This window comes from Bos indicus x Bos taurus, chromosome 12 (genome assembly GCF_003369695.1).
Source record: "Bos indicus x Bos taurus breed Angus x Brahman F1 hybrid chromosome 12, Bos_hybrid_MaternalHap_v2.0, whole genome shotgun sequence".
Taxonomy (NCBI): Eukaryota; Metazoa; Chordata; class Mammalia; order Artiodactyla; family Bovidae; genus Bos; species Bos indicus x Bos taurus.
The window spans coordinates 54,264,533-54,286,153 of record NC_040087.1 but is presented as its reverse complement, the minus strand read 5'-3'; the positions used below and the strand labels follow the sequence as shown (position 1 = coordinate 54,286,153).

General features: G+C 38.2%; 1 protein-coding gene across 1 annotated transcript in view; it reads right to left on the bottom strand.

Annotated features, from left to right (window-relative positions):
- Positions 1-21,621, bottom strand: part of NDFIP2 (Nedd4 family interacting protein 2) — a 71,706-nt gene that overhangs the window by 17,112 nt on the left and 32,973 nt on the right. The window contains exons 2-4 of the mRNA XM_027557783.1: positions 18,038-18,203; positions 13,834-13,967; positions 5,743-5,836 (exon numbers count right to left, since the gene is read on the bottom strand). Coding sequence (XP_027413584.1) covers positions 5,743-5,836; positions 13,834-13,967; positions 18,038-18,203 — 394 coding nt within the window. The remainder of the gene's footprint in view (positions 1-5,742; positions 5,837-13,833; positions 13,968-18,037; positions 18,204-21,621) is intronic.

Below are 21,621 nucleotides of genomic sequence, written 5' to 3'. Positions count from 1 at the left end.
AAATAAATCAAAAATTTTTTTTTTTAAAAGGTGGAGGTCACCTATTCCCAACACAGCAAGGCCCAAGATGGAACCCAGAGAAGCAACAGGTTCATATAAGCTATACTCCTGTGGAAAAGTAAGATTTGGGGGAGTAAATAACAGGGAAGTAGGAAAATTAGCACAGGAAAGTTGGTAAAGTATGCTTAGTGTTGCTCCAATTATAATTCTCCGCTTGCGGTCCTTTTTTTTTTTTTTAAGAGCAAATAAGGCAGGTTTACACAGGTGAATGGCATCTGAAAGAAGGCTGCCAATCAACTGACTTACTGGAACTGAGAGGAAGGAGAACACCACCTGCTCTTAACAGCACTCATAATTCATGGCATTTCACGTATACTAACTCATGGGACCCTTACATTAGCCTTTGAAGAAGGCCGAGATCAGAATTAATTCCCTTTCACAGAAGGGCAAATTACGACTCAGAACAGTTAGGCTCCACACATGAAGTCACAAGGTAAGTAAGAAGCGTTGTAGGTAGGACTGTGGCACCCAAGTCTTTTTCTTTTTTTTTTGCAACCAAGTCTTTTACACCTGTATACACTGATCATTTTATATATATACCTTCCACCTACCCAAAGAATTTGTTGGGTAATCAGAAAGCAATACTATATACTATAGTTTATCCATTAACTAGTATGGCTACACTTTTACATTTTCAATAGCCACAAGATATGTATTAATAATAAAGGGAAAAGAGTAACTCCACAGTGAAGAAAGCTGGCGGACACCACCTTATCCTGATGAGAGTTAACATCACTAGTAATAAGAATTCTAGTAATAAGATACCCAGTAATAAGGTATCTAGATCATTGCCTTCTGATATGATGCACTGAAAACACAGCATTTCTGTGGTGTTCTTGGGGGTGGGGGGGAGGGCGATGCAAAGTGGGGCCGAATGTACCACCTGAATCTAATGGAAACATTAGCTAAATCCAAATTGAAAGACATTTCACAAAATAACTGACCAGGATTCTACAGAAGAATCAAAATTGTTACAAAACAAAGACAGACTAAGAAACTGTTCTGGATTGAGGCAGATGATGGAAACACAGAGGCTAATGACTTCCCTGGTAGCTCAGATGGTAAAGCCTCTGCCTACGATGCAGGAGACCTGGGTTCAATCCCTGGGTTGGGAAGGTCTCCTGGAGAAGGAAATGGCACCCCACTCCAGGATTCTTGCCTGGAAAATCCCATGGACAGAGGAGCCTGGTAGGCTACAGTCCATGGGGTTGCAAAGAGTCAGACACAACTGAGCGACTTCACTTCACAATACAATGTGTAATCCCAAAATAGATGCTAGACCAAGAAAAAGACATCCGTGGGACAGCTGGGAAAATCTGAAAAAGGTCTACAAACTAGTCAGTGTTATTTCATGATGTTAATTTAACTTCCCAATGTTGATCACTAAAGTTATGTATGTTAACACTTGGAAAAGCTGGATGAAAGCTATATGCCAATTGTACTGTTTCTGCATGTTTCTTCCTAAATTTGAAATTATTTCAAAAATGAAAAGTTTAAAATGTTTAAATTTTAAACAATTTGATACTTGCTCTGGAAACAAATAAGTGAATATTACAAATGAATGAACACCAATATAATACTAACATTAAGCACTTATTAATTTTATCAAAGAAAAATCCTCATTATATATGAATGCACCACATTTCAAACAGACCCAAAGAATAACTGATTTTACTATACTTGATTCTGAACTGCATAAAGGCAAATTTCTGTCTCATCCTTATGCAATTCTCTTTATTTAAACTATCAACAGTTGAGAAAAACATGAAGCTAACAATGTATTAATTTTCAGACATTTCCAATAAACTACAAGCAATGAAATGACCAAAAAATTATTTTCCTTATAAACAGAACAAATTCAATAAAATTTAATACTTCACAAATATTATGAGTTTCTTAAGGTACAGTTACAACTCTTATATATCTCCCCTTTCTAGATGCAATTACAATACATGAGCCCAAAGCTGTATAAAAACCTAGCTTTATATGAAGAAAGTAAGTCACTGATGCCTAACAAGGCAATCAATGTATGGTACCCAGATAACCTCTTTAAGAACTATCGTTTATATGACTCATCCATGGTAGGTACTTGAAAGTACTTACTGAATAAAGATATTCAATATCACTAATCATTGGGGAAATGCAAATTAGACCACAACTAGATACCAGCACATAACTATTAGATTTCTAAAATTTTTTAAACTCTCAGTACCAAATGCTGATGAGGATCGGAGCAATAGGAACACTCATTCACTGCTGGTGGGAATGCAGAATGGAACCGGAAGAATTTCTTACAAATCAGAGTTCACATTTCAAAACATCTTTCTAATTCTTTTTAAACTTACTTGAAAGTGAAAGTGAAGTAGCCCAGCTGTATGAGACTCTTTGCGACCCCATGGACTGTAGTTTGCCAGGCTCCTCCGTCCATGAGATTTTCCAGGCAAGAATACTGGAGTGGGTTGCCATTTCCTTCTCCAGGGGATCTTCATGACCAGCGGTTGAACCCGAGTCTCCAGCACTGCAGCGCAGACTCTTTACCGTCTAAGCCACCAGGGAAGCCCAACTTACAAATAACCTAGTATCTCTTTAACTATGTTTCCCTCAAATCTAAAATGGGAATAATCCAAGTGATTAATTATTATGATAGCATGCTGATATGAAGACTCACACATGGTACAAAAGGACAAACCTCAGAAAAGTTTTCTAAGTAGAATATAGATTACGTTTTTAAGCACGAGAGTTCAAGTAATTTCCACAGAATGTCACTTATCCAATGAACCAAACCTTAATTTCTAGCTTTTAACTAACGGACATATAACTGACTTCTATTTCATTCCCTTTGAGAGAAAATCTGTTAAAAGTAGGCTCAGAGCGGTGACACTTCAAAGGATTACGAGAAGCAAAGCATCATCAGGGAATATACACATTTCTTTCTTTACATTTTCTGAACATGAGCAAGCAGTTATCTTACCAAATTTACGTGTAAACTTTAAGGTTACATGTAGTAAGAGACTGAATTGTGGATGGTGAAAACAGAGAAAGTAAAATTAAACCAACAAAAGGTTTAAATTGAAGTATTCTTCATGAAAATCACTAGTTTTATTTGCACAACTTATATAATCTGAAATGTTTAAATTATAAACCATGTTAAAGAAAATCTATTTCCAGACCTTAGAAATAGACAGCAGAACAGAATCTAAGCAATAGCTTGTTGCTGTTTAGACGCTAAGTCATGCTCAACTAGCTGCTGCTGTTAAGTTGCTTCAGTCGTGTCCGACTCTGTGCGACCCCATAGACGGCAGCCTACCAGGTTCCTCTGACCCTGGGATTCTCCAGGCAAGAATACCGGAGTGGGCTGTCATTTCCTTCTCCAGTGCATGAAAGTGAAAAGTTAAAGTAAAGTTGCTCAGTCACGTCCAACTCTTTGTGACCCCAAGACCTGTAGCCTACCAGGCACCTCTGTCCGTGGGATATTCCAGGCAAGAGTACTGGAGTGGGTTGCCATTGCCTAGCTACTGTATAGTTTAGTGTGTGGAAAATGTAGCATGTTGCAATTTGTAGACAGCCACTAGATGGCAGTGACTACAAATAAATCTGAAGCACTGGCCTATAGCCTTTACCCAAAGAATGTATCAGGAAATGAAGGTGACAATTTATATAATCTTACTCTTAAAATATCAGTGCAGTATTTGTCTACAAAGATTCCTATTCTAATAGGAAGCATAAAGATATAAATTGTATAAATTTAATTTAGTAAAATTGTAATAATAGGCAGATAATTCACATTAACACATTAAATGTAAACATTTACATTCATATCGATTAATATACCACCACTGACCAAAAACAGAGCCAACCAAGTGCCTATGTTACTGTGCATTTACAACACTGGTGTATCAGGAAAATGCTTTCAGATCTAAAAACACAGATTGAGAAGAAGATAGCACAGTTAAGTGAAATACAGAAATGCAGAGATGATAACTAAGCTCAAGTCAAATAATTAGATGGTGTCAAATAACATGTTTTTATTTGTAAGAAACAGGTATTTGTACTACAAGTAATTACAATAAATTTAAATTCTTCCTTTACCAATTAAGATTTCTTAAAAGACAACCATGAAAGGAATTAATGTTTACGCTACTCTTTTTTGTAAATAAAATATGTGGGAAGGCTGTTATTAATATAAAGAATTACCAGGTGAACTAAGAAAAAAATTAAGGTTTACTAGAGTAATAGTACAAAGAAGAATTATTTTGTAGCCAAAGTGTGATTTTCCTTTTCATCATACTAAACATGTGTGCATTAATCACTCAGTCGTGTTCGACTGTTGGCAACCCCAAGGATTGTAGTCCACCAGGTTCCTCTGTCCATGAAATTCTCCAGGTAAGAACACTAGAGTGGGGTAGCTGTTCCCTTCCAGGGGATCCTCCCAACCCAGGGATCAAACCCAGGTCGATCCTCCCAACCCAGGGATCAAACCCAGGTCTCCTGCATTGCAGGCAGATTCTTTACCCTTTGAGCCACCAGGCAAGTCCCGTACTTAACATATCTAATGACAAATTGTAACTAAAACCACAGGATATAAATATTGCATATACATTATCTGATTGCCAACGTGAATATAATTTAGTAAATCTGAAGAGGAAAATATAACTGCCTGCACATCCACCCACATACTTCTGATACTTCCATTCTTCAGAAGATGAAATGAAAGAAAGAAAAGAAGCAAGAAACCATTTCAAAATGGAGGAAAAGGTAACTGAATTTTTAGACTCAGAAGTAACTCAACTCGGGAAGTATGTATTTTCCATACTGCCTATTATTAAAGTTGAATGTGGTACTTTAGGTAAAACATTCCTCAGTTTTATTATTAAAATTAACTACACAGTTGAAATACATTAAGTCAGCATGCTATCAAAGAAGGTATGAAAGCTTGATCACTTAACTAGTTGAGGGCAGAAATTAACCCTATCATAATCTGATAAATTTACTTATCCTATTAAATCTGATAAATCTAAGAATTATTTTAGTAATTTAAACAGTTTGAGTGTCACATTATTATTTACTGAGTGTACTATGTGCCAATTCCTGAGTTAGGAATTGGAATAATGAAGACTATAACGAAGTCTTCTTAAAGCATAATCTACTATATAAAGTCCAATGCTAAATTAAGAATGTTGCAAAATGTTAAAATAACTATTACTCAGGTTTCTGGTCTTCTAGTGATTCGCCATTCTCCACAAATAGGACAAACTCATATTTCTATGTCTCAAATCACACTGTCCCATTTGCCCAGACTACCTCCTGTTTTAAGACACTCAAGTGGATGTTCTCTGTTCCAAAAACAGAATTTACCATTTCATTATACATATTCCTATGGCCCCAAATGGACATGTAGAATTTCACATACAAAAACATATCTAGCTTTCAATATGCTTATATGCATCTCTATATAGTAAGCATCCAGCATAATAACTGCAATATAAAGTTACCTGCTAGGTGCTGAACAAATTCAAGGACTTGCATCATAACATATGATCAGTTAGTTCAATATCAAGAGCAATTTACATTTTAAACAATGTAACACACACTGACAATACTTGTCTTCCTTCACTGCCCACATTAAATACACAGACAACTAACACCTGCAAGAAAAAGGTCTGGAAATGAAATATTACTTACTGAAAAATGCCAGCATGAAAATCCCATCATTACCCACTCTGAGCTGGTCTGGGTCATTGAAGTCATCTCTTGGTGGACACTCTTCCTCTTGAATCTGTAAAAAAATTCACCATTAGATTAGTTCACTAAACTAATTACAACTTTATTACCTTAAGTGAAAAGATAAAAATTTAAATAAAGTCTAATGTCCTCAATGTAATGTATAAGCAAAATGAAATGATACAATGTCTGGCACATAATAAGTACTCAAAAAATGTCAGTAGTTATTAGTTTCCATGGGCACCCTTGAAAAGAGTAACTTTGAAAGAGAATACAAAAAAGGTAAAAACTGAGTAACACTGTATTAATGAAAATATCATCACAAAAGAAAGATGTGACACTGCTACCTTAGTGTCAAAGTGAGAAAGGATTTTTCATAATCAACAGTGAACTCTGATACAAACTCCATGGTTGGCAATCTGGCAATATTTATCAAAAATTAAAATGTATACATCCTTTGACACAGTAACTCCAGCTCTTGAAAATCACTTGTAAGAAATGATGTATTAAAGACAATTCACTGCAGCAATGTTAATAAAGGTAAAAAATCAGACAAAATATAAATGCCCATCAGTAGTGGGCTACTGTCAGGAGACAATTATCTGTGAGTCTTTGATGTTTCTACATCTTCCAGGTAGAGGCACTGGCTGTGTATTTCAAGGATGTTTATATAGTATACAGCTTTGAGTCAGACAAACAGTATCTCCCTCCAGAGCAGGGCTCCCTGGTAGCTCAGTTGGTAAATAATCTGCATGCAATGCAGGAGACCCCAGTTCCATTCCAGAGTCTGGAAGATCCCCTGGAGAAGGGATCGGCTACCCACTCCAGTACTCTTGGGCTTCCCTGGTGGCTCAGCTGGTAAAGAATCCACCTGCAATGCAGGAGACCTGGGTTCGATCCCTGGGTTGGGAAGATCCCCTGGAGAAGGCAAAGGCTACCCACTCCAGTATTCTGGCCTGGAGAATTCCTGGACTATACAGTTCATGGGGTCACGAACAGTCAGACATGACTGAGTGACTTTCACCAGAGCAGAGAGGCAGTTGTGCTTATTGACCATTAGAAAATATTGGGTTCCCCTAAACTCAGGGTTCCACACTGCAACTAGAGGCATTGCTGGCCTTGTTTGAGCTGCCCTGTGGGACCTGAAGCTCGGGAAACTGGTGAGCAAATGATAATACTCTGACTACTACTGCTGCTGTGAATAATAAAGTTTCTGTCTGATGTCTTCTGTGAGCATCCACCAAACTGTGACAAGCTAATTAGACAGCTTGCAAGTAGGGTAAAATCTCAGACCAGTGATAATTCTGAGACCAATGAAACAAATTATTATACATCGAAAGGAGAGGTAAGGTACGGTGGCTATACAGATATCTCATAGAGCAGTGTTTCAGGCAGAGGGACAAGCCAGTGCCAAGGTCCTAAGATAGAATCAGACCTGGCATGTTACAGAAATAGCAAGGAAGCTGACATGGTTGAAACCAATGAAAGCAAACAGGAAGAAATGTCAGAGAGTCCACGAAAGGACCCAGAGTTTTACTGAGTGAACTAGGAGGTCTTACAGAATTTTTAACAAATAAGTGACATGACCTGATCTACAAATATATTATCTCCATGTTACATACACGTAATCTCTCCTGGGTGTTTTGTTTCAACTTTGTGTTGGTACAGACAGAGCTCAGAGAAGCTAAGTACCCTGCCCAAGATCACATAATTAGCTAGGTCAAGGCAGGACTTGAACCCAGGATACCAACGTTCTTTCCATCCAAGCATGGCTGTCTCACTATATATATTGCTTTCCTGAAGGAAAAAGATTTTCAAAACCATACTGCTCATTATTTAGGCAAAAAGATCCCTTAAACTCTGCAATCCTATATCCAAGGCAACCTTCTGATGGTCAGTGTAATCACTAGCAATGATTAAATACATATTAATAAATTTTGTATCATTTTAAGCTAATTCAAGAAAATAAACACTAAAGCATAGTAGGAGCTCCAAAAACACACTATCAATATAATGGCAAGCATAAAATATTTCATATTCTTCTGAAACACCAGTCCAGTCCAAGAGATTTTACCATAGGGACATCATTTTTACAAAGGTAGGCGACATATACACAAAGATATCCTTTACAACATTAACACTGGAAAACACACTCTTGAAAAGATTCTAACTGTTCACTAAAGAGGAATGGGCCCTATATTAGAGTATATTGATTCCATGGACTCTCACTCAACCATTAACATAACAGAAAATACATAAAATGCTTTAAAAAATGAAAGATGGAAGCTACACAATAATTTCAATTACATTAAACACTGACTTAGAAGACTTTTTAAGAAAAAATTTAAAACAAACAGCTGTCTTAGGACAACAATAGTATTTTTTATAATTTCCCACACTGGCTATTTTAAAGAAAGCATTCATTAACTTAATTAACTGTTATTTCTTAAACACCAAGGATGTGCTAGGTAATAGCTAGGTATTAGAAACAGTCTTGGGGTTGTGCATAATTTATCAAGTGCTAGCTTTTTGTGTCAAAATTGTACTCACATAGAATTTTAAACAAGGTACAAAAAAATGAATCCTATTCACTATATTCTTATAAGATGAGACTAAGTGGCAAGCCATGTTTAAAAGTTTTATAAAGTGAATTATGTGAAATTCAAATATTTTTCATCACTTCAGTTCAGTTCAGTCACTCAGTCATGTCCAACTCTTTGCAACTCCATGAACCACAGCATGCCAGGCCTCCCTGTCCATCACCAACTCCCAGAGTCCACCCAAACCCATGTCCATTGAGTCGGTAATGCCATCCAACCATCTCATCCTTTGTCGTCCCCTTCTCCTCCTGCCCTCAATTTTTCCCAGCATCAGGGTCTTTTCCAATGAGTCAGCTCTTTGCATCAGGTGGCCAAAGTACTGGAATTTCAGCTTCAACATCAGTCCTACCAATGAACACCCAGGACTGATTTCCTTTAGGATGGACTGGTTGGATCTCCTTGCAGTCCAAGGCACTCTCAAGAGTCTTCTCCAACACTACAGTTCAAAAGCATCAATTCTTCAGCGCTCAGATGTCTTCACAGTCCAACCTTCACATCCATACATGGCCAGTGGAAAACCATAGCCTTGACTAGACGGACCTTTGTTGACAAAGTAATGTCTCTGCTTTTTTAATATGCTGTCTAGGTTGGTCATAACTTTCCTTCCAAAGAGTAAGCATCTTTTAATTTCATGGCTGCCATCACCATCTGCAGTGATTCTGGAGCCCAGAAAAATAAAGTCAGCCGCTGTTTCCACTGTTTCCCCATCTATTTGCCATGAAGTGATGGGACCAGATGCCATGATCTTAGTTTTCTGAATGCTGAGCTTTAAGCCAATTTTTTCACTCTCCCCTTTCACTTTCATGAAGAGGCTGTTTAGTTCTTTCTATTTTTCATAGAAATATTAAAAATGGATAATGCATTTCAGTAAATCTACTGAGTCATCACATAATCATACCTGCAACCCTACACAATAAAAATAAGAAACAGCAGAAAATTGTTTCCAAGTGTCCTGACTACCTACATTCCCCCAATGAAACTGGGTTTAAGAAATAAACTTTCAGTTAATCCAGTTGAGATTTATTTACAACTGAAGTACTCAAGTGCTAATCAGATCAGTTTTTTATCCGAATCAGGTATAGAAACTCATACTCGATGATAAGCTGCAGACAGAGGGTGCTGGAGCAGGGGGACAGAAACAGACAAATTTGAAAGATTTTTTACAAGGGTCAAAGTTAGTTTCTTTGTACAACTCTGTTTCTACTTTCCATAAAATTTTCCACAATCTTCATAAGCTAGAGTTAAAATGGTCTCAGAAACAAGTAAAAACAGAAAACTTTTCTTTATGGGCATATTCCAATTCAGGCAGAGAATCAAATTACTTTCTAAAACAAGACACTGGAAATGACGACAGTGAGGGGTTCTAACAGTAACACTTCAGTTTTCTCTCCAAAAGGTAAAATTACTTCTATCTCAAGACACAGAGAACAAGACTTAATGACTCCTACTTTCTCTTTAGTTTTGATCCAATAGAGTGGAAGTTAGGGCAACAGAGGACGTAAGGTCCTTAACATCCTTTACTGGAGTTGGTACCCATCCCTTTCTCTAGGGGATCTTCCCAACCCAGAGATCGAACCTGGGTCTCCTGCACTGCAGGCAGATTCTTTACCATCTGAGCCACCAGGAAAGCCCTAAAGACCTTTACCATTTCCAAAGTTCCCAGGGAGACATTCTCTGAGAAAAGGAGCCACTGTCCCACGTCACCAAGAGAGTGTGTGCATGTATATACAAACGCGTACATAAACACACATGCACTAATAAAAACTCCACACCTTACAGATCTGTCCTCCTGCTCTATAATTCTCTCCTCCCAACATCAAAAATCCTTACTGACTGAGTATTTTTATGCCATGGTCTTAATAGAAACTTACTTAACTCTCAGACGGAAAATGCATCAATAATAAATTTGCGGTTTACTATCTTTACTTATGTGCCCAAAACTACTGATGATGATGTTTAACTCTGTGTGTGCTGGAGGACGGGAGTGGGAGGAGGTGTGGAGACAGTTGTGACTGATGAAAGAAACCCGACCGCTCACCCATCAGACAATCTACTTGTTGGGCGCTGGCCTGTTGGTGGCAGGGTGAGAATGCTGCACATACAAACATGTTCCTCCCCGCCTTGGCCCCTCACCTCATTCCAGCTTTCCTCCATGACATAATATTTTGTGTTCTTTTCCTGAACAGAATGGGGATGAATCCAAGATTTGAAATGACACCTCTAAAGTCTAAGGCAAGAAAAAAAGGTAACAAACTCTAGTCCTGCTTGCAGCCATGGTAAAATGTAATTCCCCACTTTTTACATGACTGAAGAACAATAGCATACATACATCTCATTCCCTTTTATCGAGATAGCCACTCCTTTACCAGAACAGGAAATAACATATGCATCTATCACTGACTCAATTACTAAGACAGGGAAGATGGGGGAGAAAGGGTGCTGGAATCTTTGAGCATCATTCCCAAATTCTGGGGTGGCATGTGTTCAAAGGACAGGAAAAAAAAAAAAAAAGTGAGTTGACAAACATAAGTTTGTAGGCCTGGTAAATTCTTTCTTTGTGTTTTAACCTCAGTTCAGTTCAGTTCAGGTCAATCGCTCAGTTGTGTCCAATTCTTTTCGATCCCATGGACTGCAGCACACCAGGCTTCCCTGGTCCATCACCAACTCCCAGAGCTTACTCAAACTCATGTCCATTGAGTCGGTGATGCCATCCAACCATCTCATCCTCTATCGTCCCCTTCTCCTCTTGCCTTCAATTTTTCCCAGCATCAGGGTCTTTTCAAATCAGTAAGTTCTTCACATCAGGTGGCCAAAGTACTGGAGTTTCAGCTTCAGCATCAGTCCTTCCAATGAATATTCAGGACTGATTTCCTTTAGGATTGACTGGATGGGTCTCCTTGCTGTCCAAGGGACTCTCAAGCGTCTTCTCTAGCACCACAGTTCGAAAGAATCAATTCTTTGGCGCTCAGCTTTCTTTATGGTCCAACTCTCAACATCCGTAAGTGACTACTGGAAAAACCACAGCTTTGACTAGACAGACTTTTGCTGGCAAAGTGGTATCTCTGTTCTTTAATATGCTGTCTAGGTTTATCATAGGTTTTCTTCCAAGGAGCAAGTGTCTTTTAATTTCACGGCTGCAGTCACCATCTGCAGTGATTTTGGAGCCAAAAAAAAAATAAAGTCTCTCACTATTTCCATTGTTTCCCCATCTATTTGCCATGAAGTGATGGGACCGGATGCCATGATCTTCGTTTTCTGAATGTCGAGTTTTAAGCCAACTTTTTCACTCTTTTCTTTCACTTTCATCAAGAGTCTCTTTACCTTTTCTTCATCTTCTGCCATAAGGGTGGTGTCATCTGCATATCTGAGGTTATTGATATTTCTCCCAGCAATCTTGATTCCAGCTTGTGCTTCTTCCAGCCCAGCGTTTCTCATGATGTACTCTGCACGTAAGTTAAATAAGCAGGGTGACAACATACAGACTTAATGTACTCCTTTTCTGATTTGGAACCAGTTTGTTTTTCCATGTCCAGTTCTAACTGTTGCTTCTTGACCTGCATACACATGTCTTGGGGGCAAGTAAGATCTGGTATTCCCATCTCTTGAAGAATTTTCCATAGTCTGTTGTGATCCACACAGTCAAAGGCTTTGGCACTGTCAATAAAGCAGAAGTAGATGTTTTTCTGGAACTCTCTTGTTATTTCGATGATCCAACGGATGTTGGCAATTTCATCTCTGGTTCCTCTGCCTTTTCTAAATCCAGTTTGAACATCTGCAAGTTCACAGTTCATGTATTCTTGAAGCCTGGCTTGGAGAATTTTGAGCATAACTTTGCTAGCATGTGAGATGAGTGCAACTGTGCAATAGTTTGAACATTCTTTGGCATTGCCTTTCTTTGGGATTGGAATGAAAACTGACCTTTTCCAGTCCTGTGGCCACTTCTGAGTTCTTCAAATTTGCTGGCATACTGAGCGCAGTGCTTTCACAGCATCATCTTTTAGGATTTGAAATAGCTCAACTGGAATTCCATCACCTACACTAGCTTTGTTCCTAGTGATGCTTCCTAAGGCCCACTTGACTTCACATTTCAGGATGTCTGGCTCTGGCTCTAGGTGAGTTATCACACCATTGTGGTTATCTGGGTCAAGAAGATCTTTTTTGTATAGTTCTTCTGTGTATTCTTGCCACCTCTTCTTAATATCTCTGCTTCTGTTAGGTTCACACCATTTCTTTCCTTTATTGTGCCCATCTCTGCATGAAATGTCCCCTTGGTATCTCTAATTTTCTTGAAGAGATCTCTGGTCTTTCCCTTTCTATTGTTTTCCTCTATTTCTTTGCATTGACCACGGAGGAAGGCTTTCTTATCTCTCCTTGCTATTCTTTGGAACTCTGCATTCAAATGGGTATATCTTTCTTTTTCTCCTTTGTCTTTAGCTTCTCTTCTTTTCTCAGCTATTTGTAACGCCTCCTTAGACAACCATTTGTAAGGCCTCCTCAGACACTAAAAAGAGATACTTCCTGTCAAAGGGCAAAGGAAAAGCCCCAGCAAGATAGTAGGAGGGGCAAAATCATGTTTAGAATCAAACCCATGCCTGCCAGAGACGCTCGGAGGGCTCAAACAAAACCTTGTCCTCACCAGAAGACCCCACAGAGACTGAGCCAGACCTGCTTTTGAGTGTTTGAGTGTCTCCTGCGGAGGTACGGGGCCAGCAGTGGCCTGCTGCAGGGGCAGGAGCTCTGGATGTAGCAGACCTGGGTATGGCAAAACCCTTTTGGAGGAGGTTGCCATTAACCCCACCACAGAGCTGCCAGAACTTACACAGGACTGGGGAAACAGACTCTTAGAAGGCACAAACAAAACCTTATGCACACCAGGACCCAGGAGAAAGGAGCAGTAAGCCCACAAGAGACCAACCCAGACTTGCCTGTGAGTGTTTTAACCTACTGTGAGTTCACTCATAGAGTCACTGGACTGGCTGTGCTAATTTATAAAAATGAATAGAAAATAATGATTTATAATTATAATTACGGACCACAGAATCTAAACTACATAGGAAAGGAAGTAAAGACACTAAAGACACTTCATTAACAGTGAAGAGGTCAACAGGGTGGGGGTAATTTGCATGAGGAAGTCAGAGGGATGGCAGGGGGAAGGGTGGGAGGGATGAGTCTTAGTGCAGGAGATGCCTGAAATCAAGTTTAGAAAATGATACATTAGTGGTAAAAAGAACACCTAGATGACCACAGTCTGAGACAGGGTGCAGGAAAAGACCAAAAGAAACAGAAATGAGGTGGGTCAAGGAATGCAGAAGGTATTATTTCACTCAGAGAGTGCCAAAACACGATGACACAAATGAGCAGCAGTACAGAAAATACTAAAAAAAAAAAAAAAAAGGACACAGAGAACTATCTTGGATATTATTCTCAAAAGGTAATGATAACACTGTCTTACTCTTTGAGATGTTTCTGCTGCTGCAGCTGCCAAGGCAGCAGCTTTGGCTTTCTCAGCTTCATCGTACGTGGGAAGAGAGGTAGCAACACTGTAAGGAGGCGGCACAGGATAAAACTCACTGTAAACTTCTGTATCTGAAGGAAAGGGTTTTAAAAAAAGATAACCATTAAAACAAACTAATGACATTTTTATAACCATAATACAATTTAACAAGTTACAGAATGCCAGAGGATGATCACTGCTATTTGTAGTCCTACATTATAAGCTGTATAACATATAAATTATTACTACATCATATTCTTGGAGTCCTGGATTTATTGAGAAAGGACTGATAAATATCATCCAGAGACTGATACACAAAACAAGAGCATCAAGAAGGAGACTCTGAAAATGTGTGCAACACAAAAGAGGTAAGAAACTCACCGTATGTGAACATGCTCTGTGTGCCTACTTGCTGTGCTCAGAGAATTTATCTGCCCATCATCTCACAGTCAAAAAAAGTAAAAACAGCACGAATGATAGTTAAAAAAAAAAACAAAACAAAACACATATACACTGAAATAGCACTAGCCACCTCCTATACCACTTCTAAATACATTAACCTCAGCAACTCTGAGGTTCAGAAAAGTTAGGTGATTTGCCCAGGATCACACAATCAAGAAGTGGCAGAACCCAGAAATTTCTGGACTCCAAAAACTTTGTTCTGCTAATACATGACGTTAATTTTTCTACATGGGTCAATTTTAGCAACTCCTAAGCAAACTCAGTATTTCTCTTTGCTAAAAGATTAATGCTTTTTAACTCTTTTTTCACTCTTATCCCTTCTCCCATTTTCCCTGCATCTACCTAGCTCCTTAGGTTTTCTTTTTTTGGAAGAGTTTGTCCTTCCCCAATTTTTAAGCTATTTTTGAAATATGATCTCCAGAAGTATACTACAACAAACTATTTTTTTTAAGCTGCAACATTTATTGCCAACTTTCGTGTAAGTAAAATCATACACATAGGTTAATCAGTCGACTAGGATGTGCTAGAATTCCTGACATAAATAACAGGCAGATTCTAAAAGTAGTACATACCACAGTGTTTAACACTACTTCTGTGATTTCCTCCATTATAATGATAGCATTTTCACATTTTCTATATTGTTTATAATTTTACCTATCTTTATCAGACTTTCTTGCATTTTCAACATGAAAACACACTACACTCCAGCAAAATTTTTCCTATTGTGTTTTAATGTCTACAGGTTTTAAAAATAAGTATTTTTAATGCTATCAATAAGAGCTAAGGGTCTGAAGTTAGGCAATTTTTAACTTAATAACAGGAAGTGGTGAGTAGCAGCATAATACTGAATATTATCCAACAAAAGGCACAAGAGTCACAAATTCTTAGAAGAGACTTATTACTAGGATATAAAAACACTGCGCACAGTCAAGTAAACAGATTTCTTTAGTTCTGAAGACTAAAGTGGAAGTAAAACTTCAGAAAAAACAATGATTATCAAGTTTAAGGCAATAACATTAAAATTATAAACTTTTAAAACTGAAACAATGGTGGCTTCCCTGGTGGTCTAGTGGTTAAGAATCCACCTTGCACTGCAGAGGACACAAGTTCAATCCCTGGTCCAGAAAGATCCGACATGCCTCGGGCCAACTAAGCCTGTGTACCACAACTACTGAAGCCCAAGCACCCTAGAGCTTGCTCTGCAACAAGAGACGACACGACAATGAGAAGCCCACACACTGCACTGAAGAGTAGCCCCTGCTCACTGCAACTAGAGAAAACCCCCATGCAGCAATGAAGATTCAGCACAGTCAAAAATAAGATAAATAAATATTTATTTAAAAACCTGGAACACTGGCATATATTATCCAAGGTAACGAGATCCTTTACCTTAAAACTAGATATGTAGCATTGTAAAGCAATTATTCTCTAATTAAAAAAAATATATATATGTAAGTTTTTAAAAAGTTTTAATATCCACGATAGAAAAAATACCTCTGACAATAACAGGTAAAAGTTGGGAAGAAGCGTCTTTAATTTTCACTTGTCAATTTTACTTCCTATTCTTCTCTTCTTTAAGGCAGAGGTTGGTTCTCAACCACAGAATGTTAAGTCTGGGGAGTTCCAACCGTAGCCCTCCTTCTTGGAAGTTGTGTAACCTCAAGCACATCACTTAAGTCCTATGAAGTTCTACGTTCTCATCGATGAAGCTGACCCATCAATGCTATTACTTGCTATTATGGGATAAAATAGAACAGTATTCTAGAGGACTCCATAAAAAGTGAAGCATTATATACAAATGTCACCTTTTATAACTGATGTTGCTCAGATCTATAAAAACAGTCATAAAGTGACCTACTGAATAACATAATCTCCACAGAAAACAGGCACTGTCCATACCTAAAATATAACATTGACCAAAAAGCTAAAGAAAAATAGTATAATAGCTTTCATTAAGCAGAGACCCAAAATTCTAGAATTATTCGTTTTTACTCTCAATTAGTCAGGGATGGCCTTTTAGCACAGGTGAAAAAATTTTAAAGACCAGGAATCACAAAACAGATGGTGAGAATAACTGAACATCTAAGTAGCAGGCTTCACTTGTTTCACAGTTGAAATTCACCTAACCTTTAAAAATATCATGCTACTTTATCAAAACTACTATACATCATAGAAAAATGAGAAGCTTCTCAATTCATTTTATGTTGCTTTCATAAAATTTTGCTTTCAACTTTGCTTTCCAAAAGTCTGCTTTTTCCATACCAAAAAGACAGTACATCAAGTTACAGATCACATGCAAAAAGCTGCAAAAACACTAAAATATTAATGAGTTCAAATCCAGGAAACACTGGAACATGATGACAAAAAGTCCAAGCATATAGGGATGGATTAGCTTCAAGAAGAAATATGTTAATAAAATATTTCATGACAACAAAAACTGAAGGAGAAAACCACATGATTTTATAATAAGATACCAAAAGGCTGACTCCCCAGTTTCTGGCCTGCTGGAGCCATTTACTGAAATAGGGAAGACTGTCAAAGAAGCAGGCCTGGTGGCCAAGAGGCTGAGGCTGTATATAGCTGTGGTGGTTTAAACCACAGTCTCCTCTTTGAAACACTTCCCATGAAGAGGCGGAGACTAATTCTTCAATAATCCTGAAGACAGACTAAACTGACTGACTCACTTCTAACAACCTGCACTGTGACTTTTGAGGCAACGTAACCCGTTCCATCTGGCTTTCTCTCAGAATGCTTGTTCTTAGAAGCCAGCCTGCATTTAGAGAGGAGCCCAGACCACAAGACGAGGCCACCAATAGCTGTTCTGGCCAACAGCCTCAGCTGAGGCCCCAGCTGAAGCCTGCCTCAACCAGTAAATGTGTGAATAAGGAAGCCTGCAATTGCCTCCATCGGACAACAATCATAGGAGACTCTAGCAAAGAACTTCATCATGGAGCCAAGTTCACCCTCCAAATTCTGAGAATTGATAATAATGATTGTTATTTTACTCCATCAGGTTTGAGGTAGTCTGTTAAACAAATAGTAGCTACAACAGAGGGGCATTTAGCAAAGGGACTTTCACTCATCTTCCATCACAGAATGATTAACTTAGCATTACTGGGAAAATATAAACTGTGGCCAGAGAAACAGATGAGGGTATTCTTGAGAATGACCTGAAAGGATGAGATAAACAGTAGCAAGTGGGAATCACTGCCTTGTATTCAAGAAATATTACCATGTGCAGGGGGGAAACATTATGTATACCCTTCACCTCCATTGACATATGCTAACCACATTCCCACTCACATTCATCATGAATAATGCCTGGTTTTATGACTATACAAGTAAACACACACAGGTATGGGTATGTTAATACATGCATGTCCGTAGGCATTATATGTGTGCATGAGTCTACAGGTATGTATATTTCTTCCAAAAGTTATATAGGTTAGTCCACTGGAAATGGATTCTAGCAAGCATAAGAAAGCTTGACAAGCTACATTTTTAAATTAATTTTTAAAACAGTGAGACACATAAGGCACAGAGTAAATTATTTTATAAACTACCTTTAGGAAAATCTGCTTTAAAAAATCATAAAACTAGAGAAGCCCATTAACAGACTTGATAATTATACAAAACCATACTGGTAAAAAATGAGTTCTTAAAAACATTACTAGTAGTTCCATACTAAGAGCAACAATACCTGAAGTTGTAGGTACTTCCACGGTAATACTACTGTAAGGGGGAGGAGAAGACTCAGTCTCATGTCCAGATGCTGAAGGAGCAGCCTGCACGGTGTGTGGTGTTGGGTTTGAAGTAGATGGCTGCTCTACAGCAGATGATTCTGAATTATCCTCTTCATTGTGAAGCTGAGAGAACAAAGGAAAACGAAAACATTAATGTGAAGCACACTTTTTTTTTATTTTTAAAGATTATTTCAGGCAAAGAATCGTTTTTCTTTTCTTTTTTAGCTAAAAACAAGCTAAAGTAGCATTTACAAAGATGAATAAAATTTCTGAGAGACACAGTCATTAAGTTTAGAATTTTTATAATTTATAATACAAATAAAGGTCAAATTTTTAGGAATTTATAGGAAAAAAGGTAATGATAACAAACAGATTCAAGTTCGCTCAATCTGTATTAATCACTGTATACAGCAAAGAAAAGTAAAACTCCTAATACAACCACAACACCATATCTATTATACTAGTATCTTATGTAAAATGAATTAATGAAATATAATAACAATTTATAAACATTCTAAAAATGTGGAATACTCTGAGGCTTTCCTAAGTACCAAAAGAATTACTTATAAAGCAAAATAAGTCACTGTGCATATAAAACTTTGAAAAACGTTCTTCATTACAACCAATTTACACTAGATAATATACTGAGATCTTTATGGTTTAACTCATTTAATCCTCACAACAAACAAGAGACTGTTAGACTATTGTCCCCATTTGACAGGCTAAAAGAAAAAAGGAAAAAAAAAAACACCAAACCAACCAAACCAAAACCACTCTGGACATGAAGACTTAGAGTAATCTGCCAAACATCACAATAGGTAGGAAGGCTAAACCATGAATCAAATCCAAGCAATGTGGCTGCACATCTCCTACTTTATAGTAAAAAAAAAAAAAAAAAAAAAAGCTTGTCAAGAGAATAAATCTGCATGCTGTGATACAATGCATTTTTAATTTCAGAACACGAAAATTATTACTCCACTTTCTATAAGCTTCACTAAACTTACTTTCTCTGTACCTTAGTGACTCCACATGTAAATTCTAAATGAAACCACAATCCTCACAGACTGTAAAGTAGTATTTGAAAATCAACTAGCATAATGCCAAACACACAAAAGGCATTTAGCAAATACTAGTTCTACTCTTCTTCTCGTTTATTTAATATATTTTATTTTATAAACTCAAAAACAGAAATTATGCAGTGCTTCAGTCTAATAAGTAGTCACTGAAGAATTTTTTAAAATATGTGAAGTAAAACAGGAGGTCAATTTACTTCATTGCTGTTTGGATATGTCTTGCGGTAAGAGATTAAACTAGCAAAACACATTTTTAAGTTCATAAATATATTATAATTTTTAACAAATCAACCTAAAATCATCTCAAGAAGACAACCTTTTTCATAACACTGTGGAAAAATGTTGCCTGTCATTCAGCAAACAATGAAGGTTGTCCACCATCAAACTACCAACCAACACCGCCAACCACATTCACTGTACCCTGAGAGGAACTCAGGATGGTGAAAGAGAGGATACAGACCCTAGGTAGTTAAGAAGCACATGTGAAGAATAATTTCAATAAGCCCAGACTTTAACATCCTCTGCACAAAGGGCTTCCCAGGTGGCAGAGTGCTGAAGAATCCACCTGCCAATGCAGGAGACACAGGAGGAACTGGTTCGATCCCTGGGTCAGGAAGATCCCCTGGAGGAAGAAATAGCAACCCACTCCAGTATTCTTGCCTGGAAAAGCTCATAGACAGAAGAGCCTGGCAGACTACAGTCCATGCAATCACAAAGAATCAGCCATAAATGAGCAACTGAGCACATGTGCACACACAGAAAAGAACAAAAATCATTCGTTTCAGACGTCTGTTTTTCGTGATTAACAGTATTCTTCTCATGTTCTACTACTCCCCTGGCCTTCCCCCAGAAAAAAACTCCTACAAATCCTGGCTTCTCCCTAACCTCTTCAGAACAGTTCCTCAGACCTACCTGAGAGGTTGTCTCCTGGGCTACAGTCCTCAGTAAGGTCCCCAAATAAAACATAACTTGCAATTTTTAGGTTATGTGTTTTTCTTCAGTCAACAGCATCAAAATTTATGTAACAAAATTCACTCACAGAAAGTGAATTCAAATAAGCACAAAGTCAACTCTGTATGAGCTTTTTCATTTATTTACTTGCAGGGCTTTTCAGAGTAGGCACTAAATGAGCAACCTCTTGACCAGCAACACTCTGCTCTAGAGTCATAAAGCATATTCTATGTTTCCCATTACAAGGCACTCAGGAGAGCTCCTGATGCATTTATTCACCTTTGACCACATTTTTAAGAGCAAAAATGTCAGATGAACAAGTCAAGTCAAACAAAGTACAGATATATACTTAGAAATAGCCTATATTTAGTAATTTAGCCTATATGAGTATATTTAGTATATGTAGAAATTAGTGTTACTAAACAAATAACTGGAGAAGGCATTGGCAACCCACTCCAGTACTTTCGCCTGGAAAATCTCATGGACGGAGGAGCCTGGAAGGCTGCAGTCCATGGGGTCGCTAAGAGTCAGACATGACTGAGCAACTTCACTTTCACTTTTCACTTTCATGCATTGGAGAAGGAAATGGCAAGCCACTCCAGTGTTCTTGCCTGGAGAATCCCAGGGACGGGGGAGCCTGGTGGGCTGCTGGTCTACGGGGTCGCACAGAGTCGGATACGACTGAAGCAACTTAGCAGCAGCAGCAGACTGGATCTCCTTAGAAGACACAGGAATGCCTGCTCACCCCCAAAAAAGCAATTTCCATCTGATAACTCCTCAGGAGGTAGGTACACTGCTTTCTCGGTCCTGAAAGGAGTCACAGTGATCCCACTACTTACCCTGTTGGACCATGTAAAGTGTCAATATGTTGTTTAGTCACTAAGTCATGCCCGACTCTTTCAAGATCCCATGGACTGTTGCCTGCCAGGCTCCTCTGTCCATGCGATTTTCCAGACAAGAATACCAGAGTGGGCTGCCATTTCTTCTCCTCCAGGGCATCTTCCCAGCCCAGTTACTTTGATGTCTTAACTTTGTGTCTCAAAAACTTACACATTTGTGCTTTTACTTTTAACAGCAATCAACTTTCTGAAAGGCTGTCTCCTGAGTTCCAATCCTCAGACTGGCTCCAAGAAGAATCTCCACTCCTTTCTCAGATGGACTACTGTTTAATTTTTTCGACACCTGACTGCCTTTCCTCTAAATTCACACAAGGATTCAAATTAAGTAATATGTTTATCAAATTAGACAATGACATTTGTAGAAATTTTTCCCTAATCATGATGTTATGCTGTTCAATGGTTCTATTTTACATTCTGTATCAACTTCCTAAACAGCAGAAAAAGAGGGGAAGAGTGGAATGGGACCCACATATACACAGTAATGAACCAGGCTCTGTGTCCCATCCACACATCACCTCAAAAGTTATCCTCCTAGCTTGTCCTATTTATGGGCCTCCTGGAAAAAAAAAAAATATGGGCAATAGCACATGAAAATTAAAGTATCTTTAACCCAGTGAC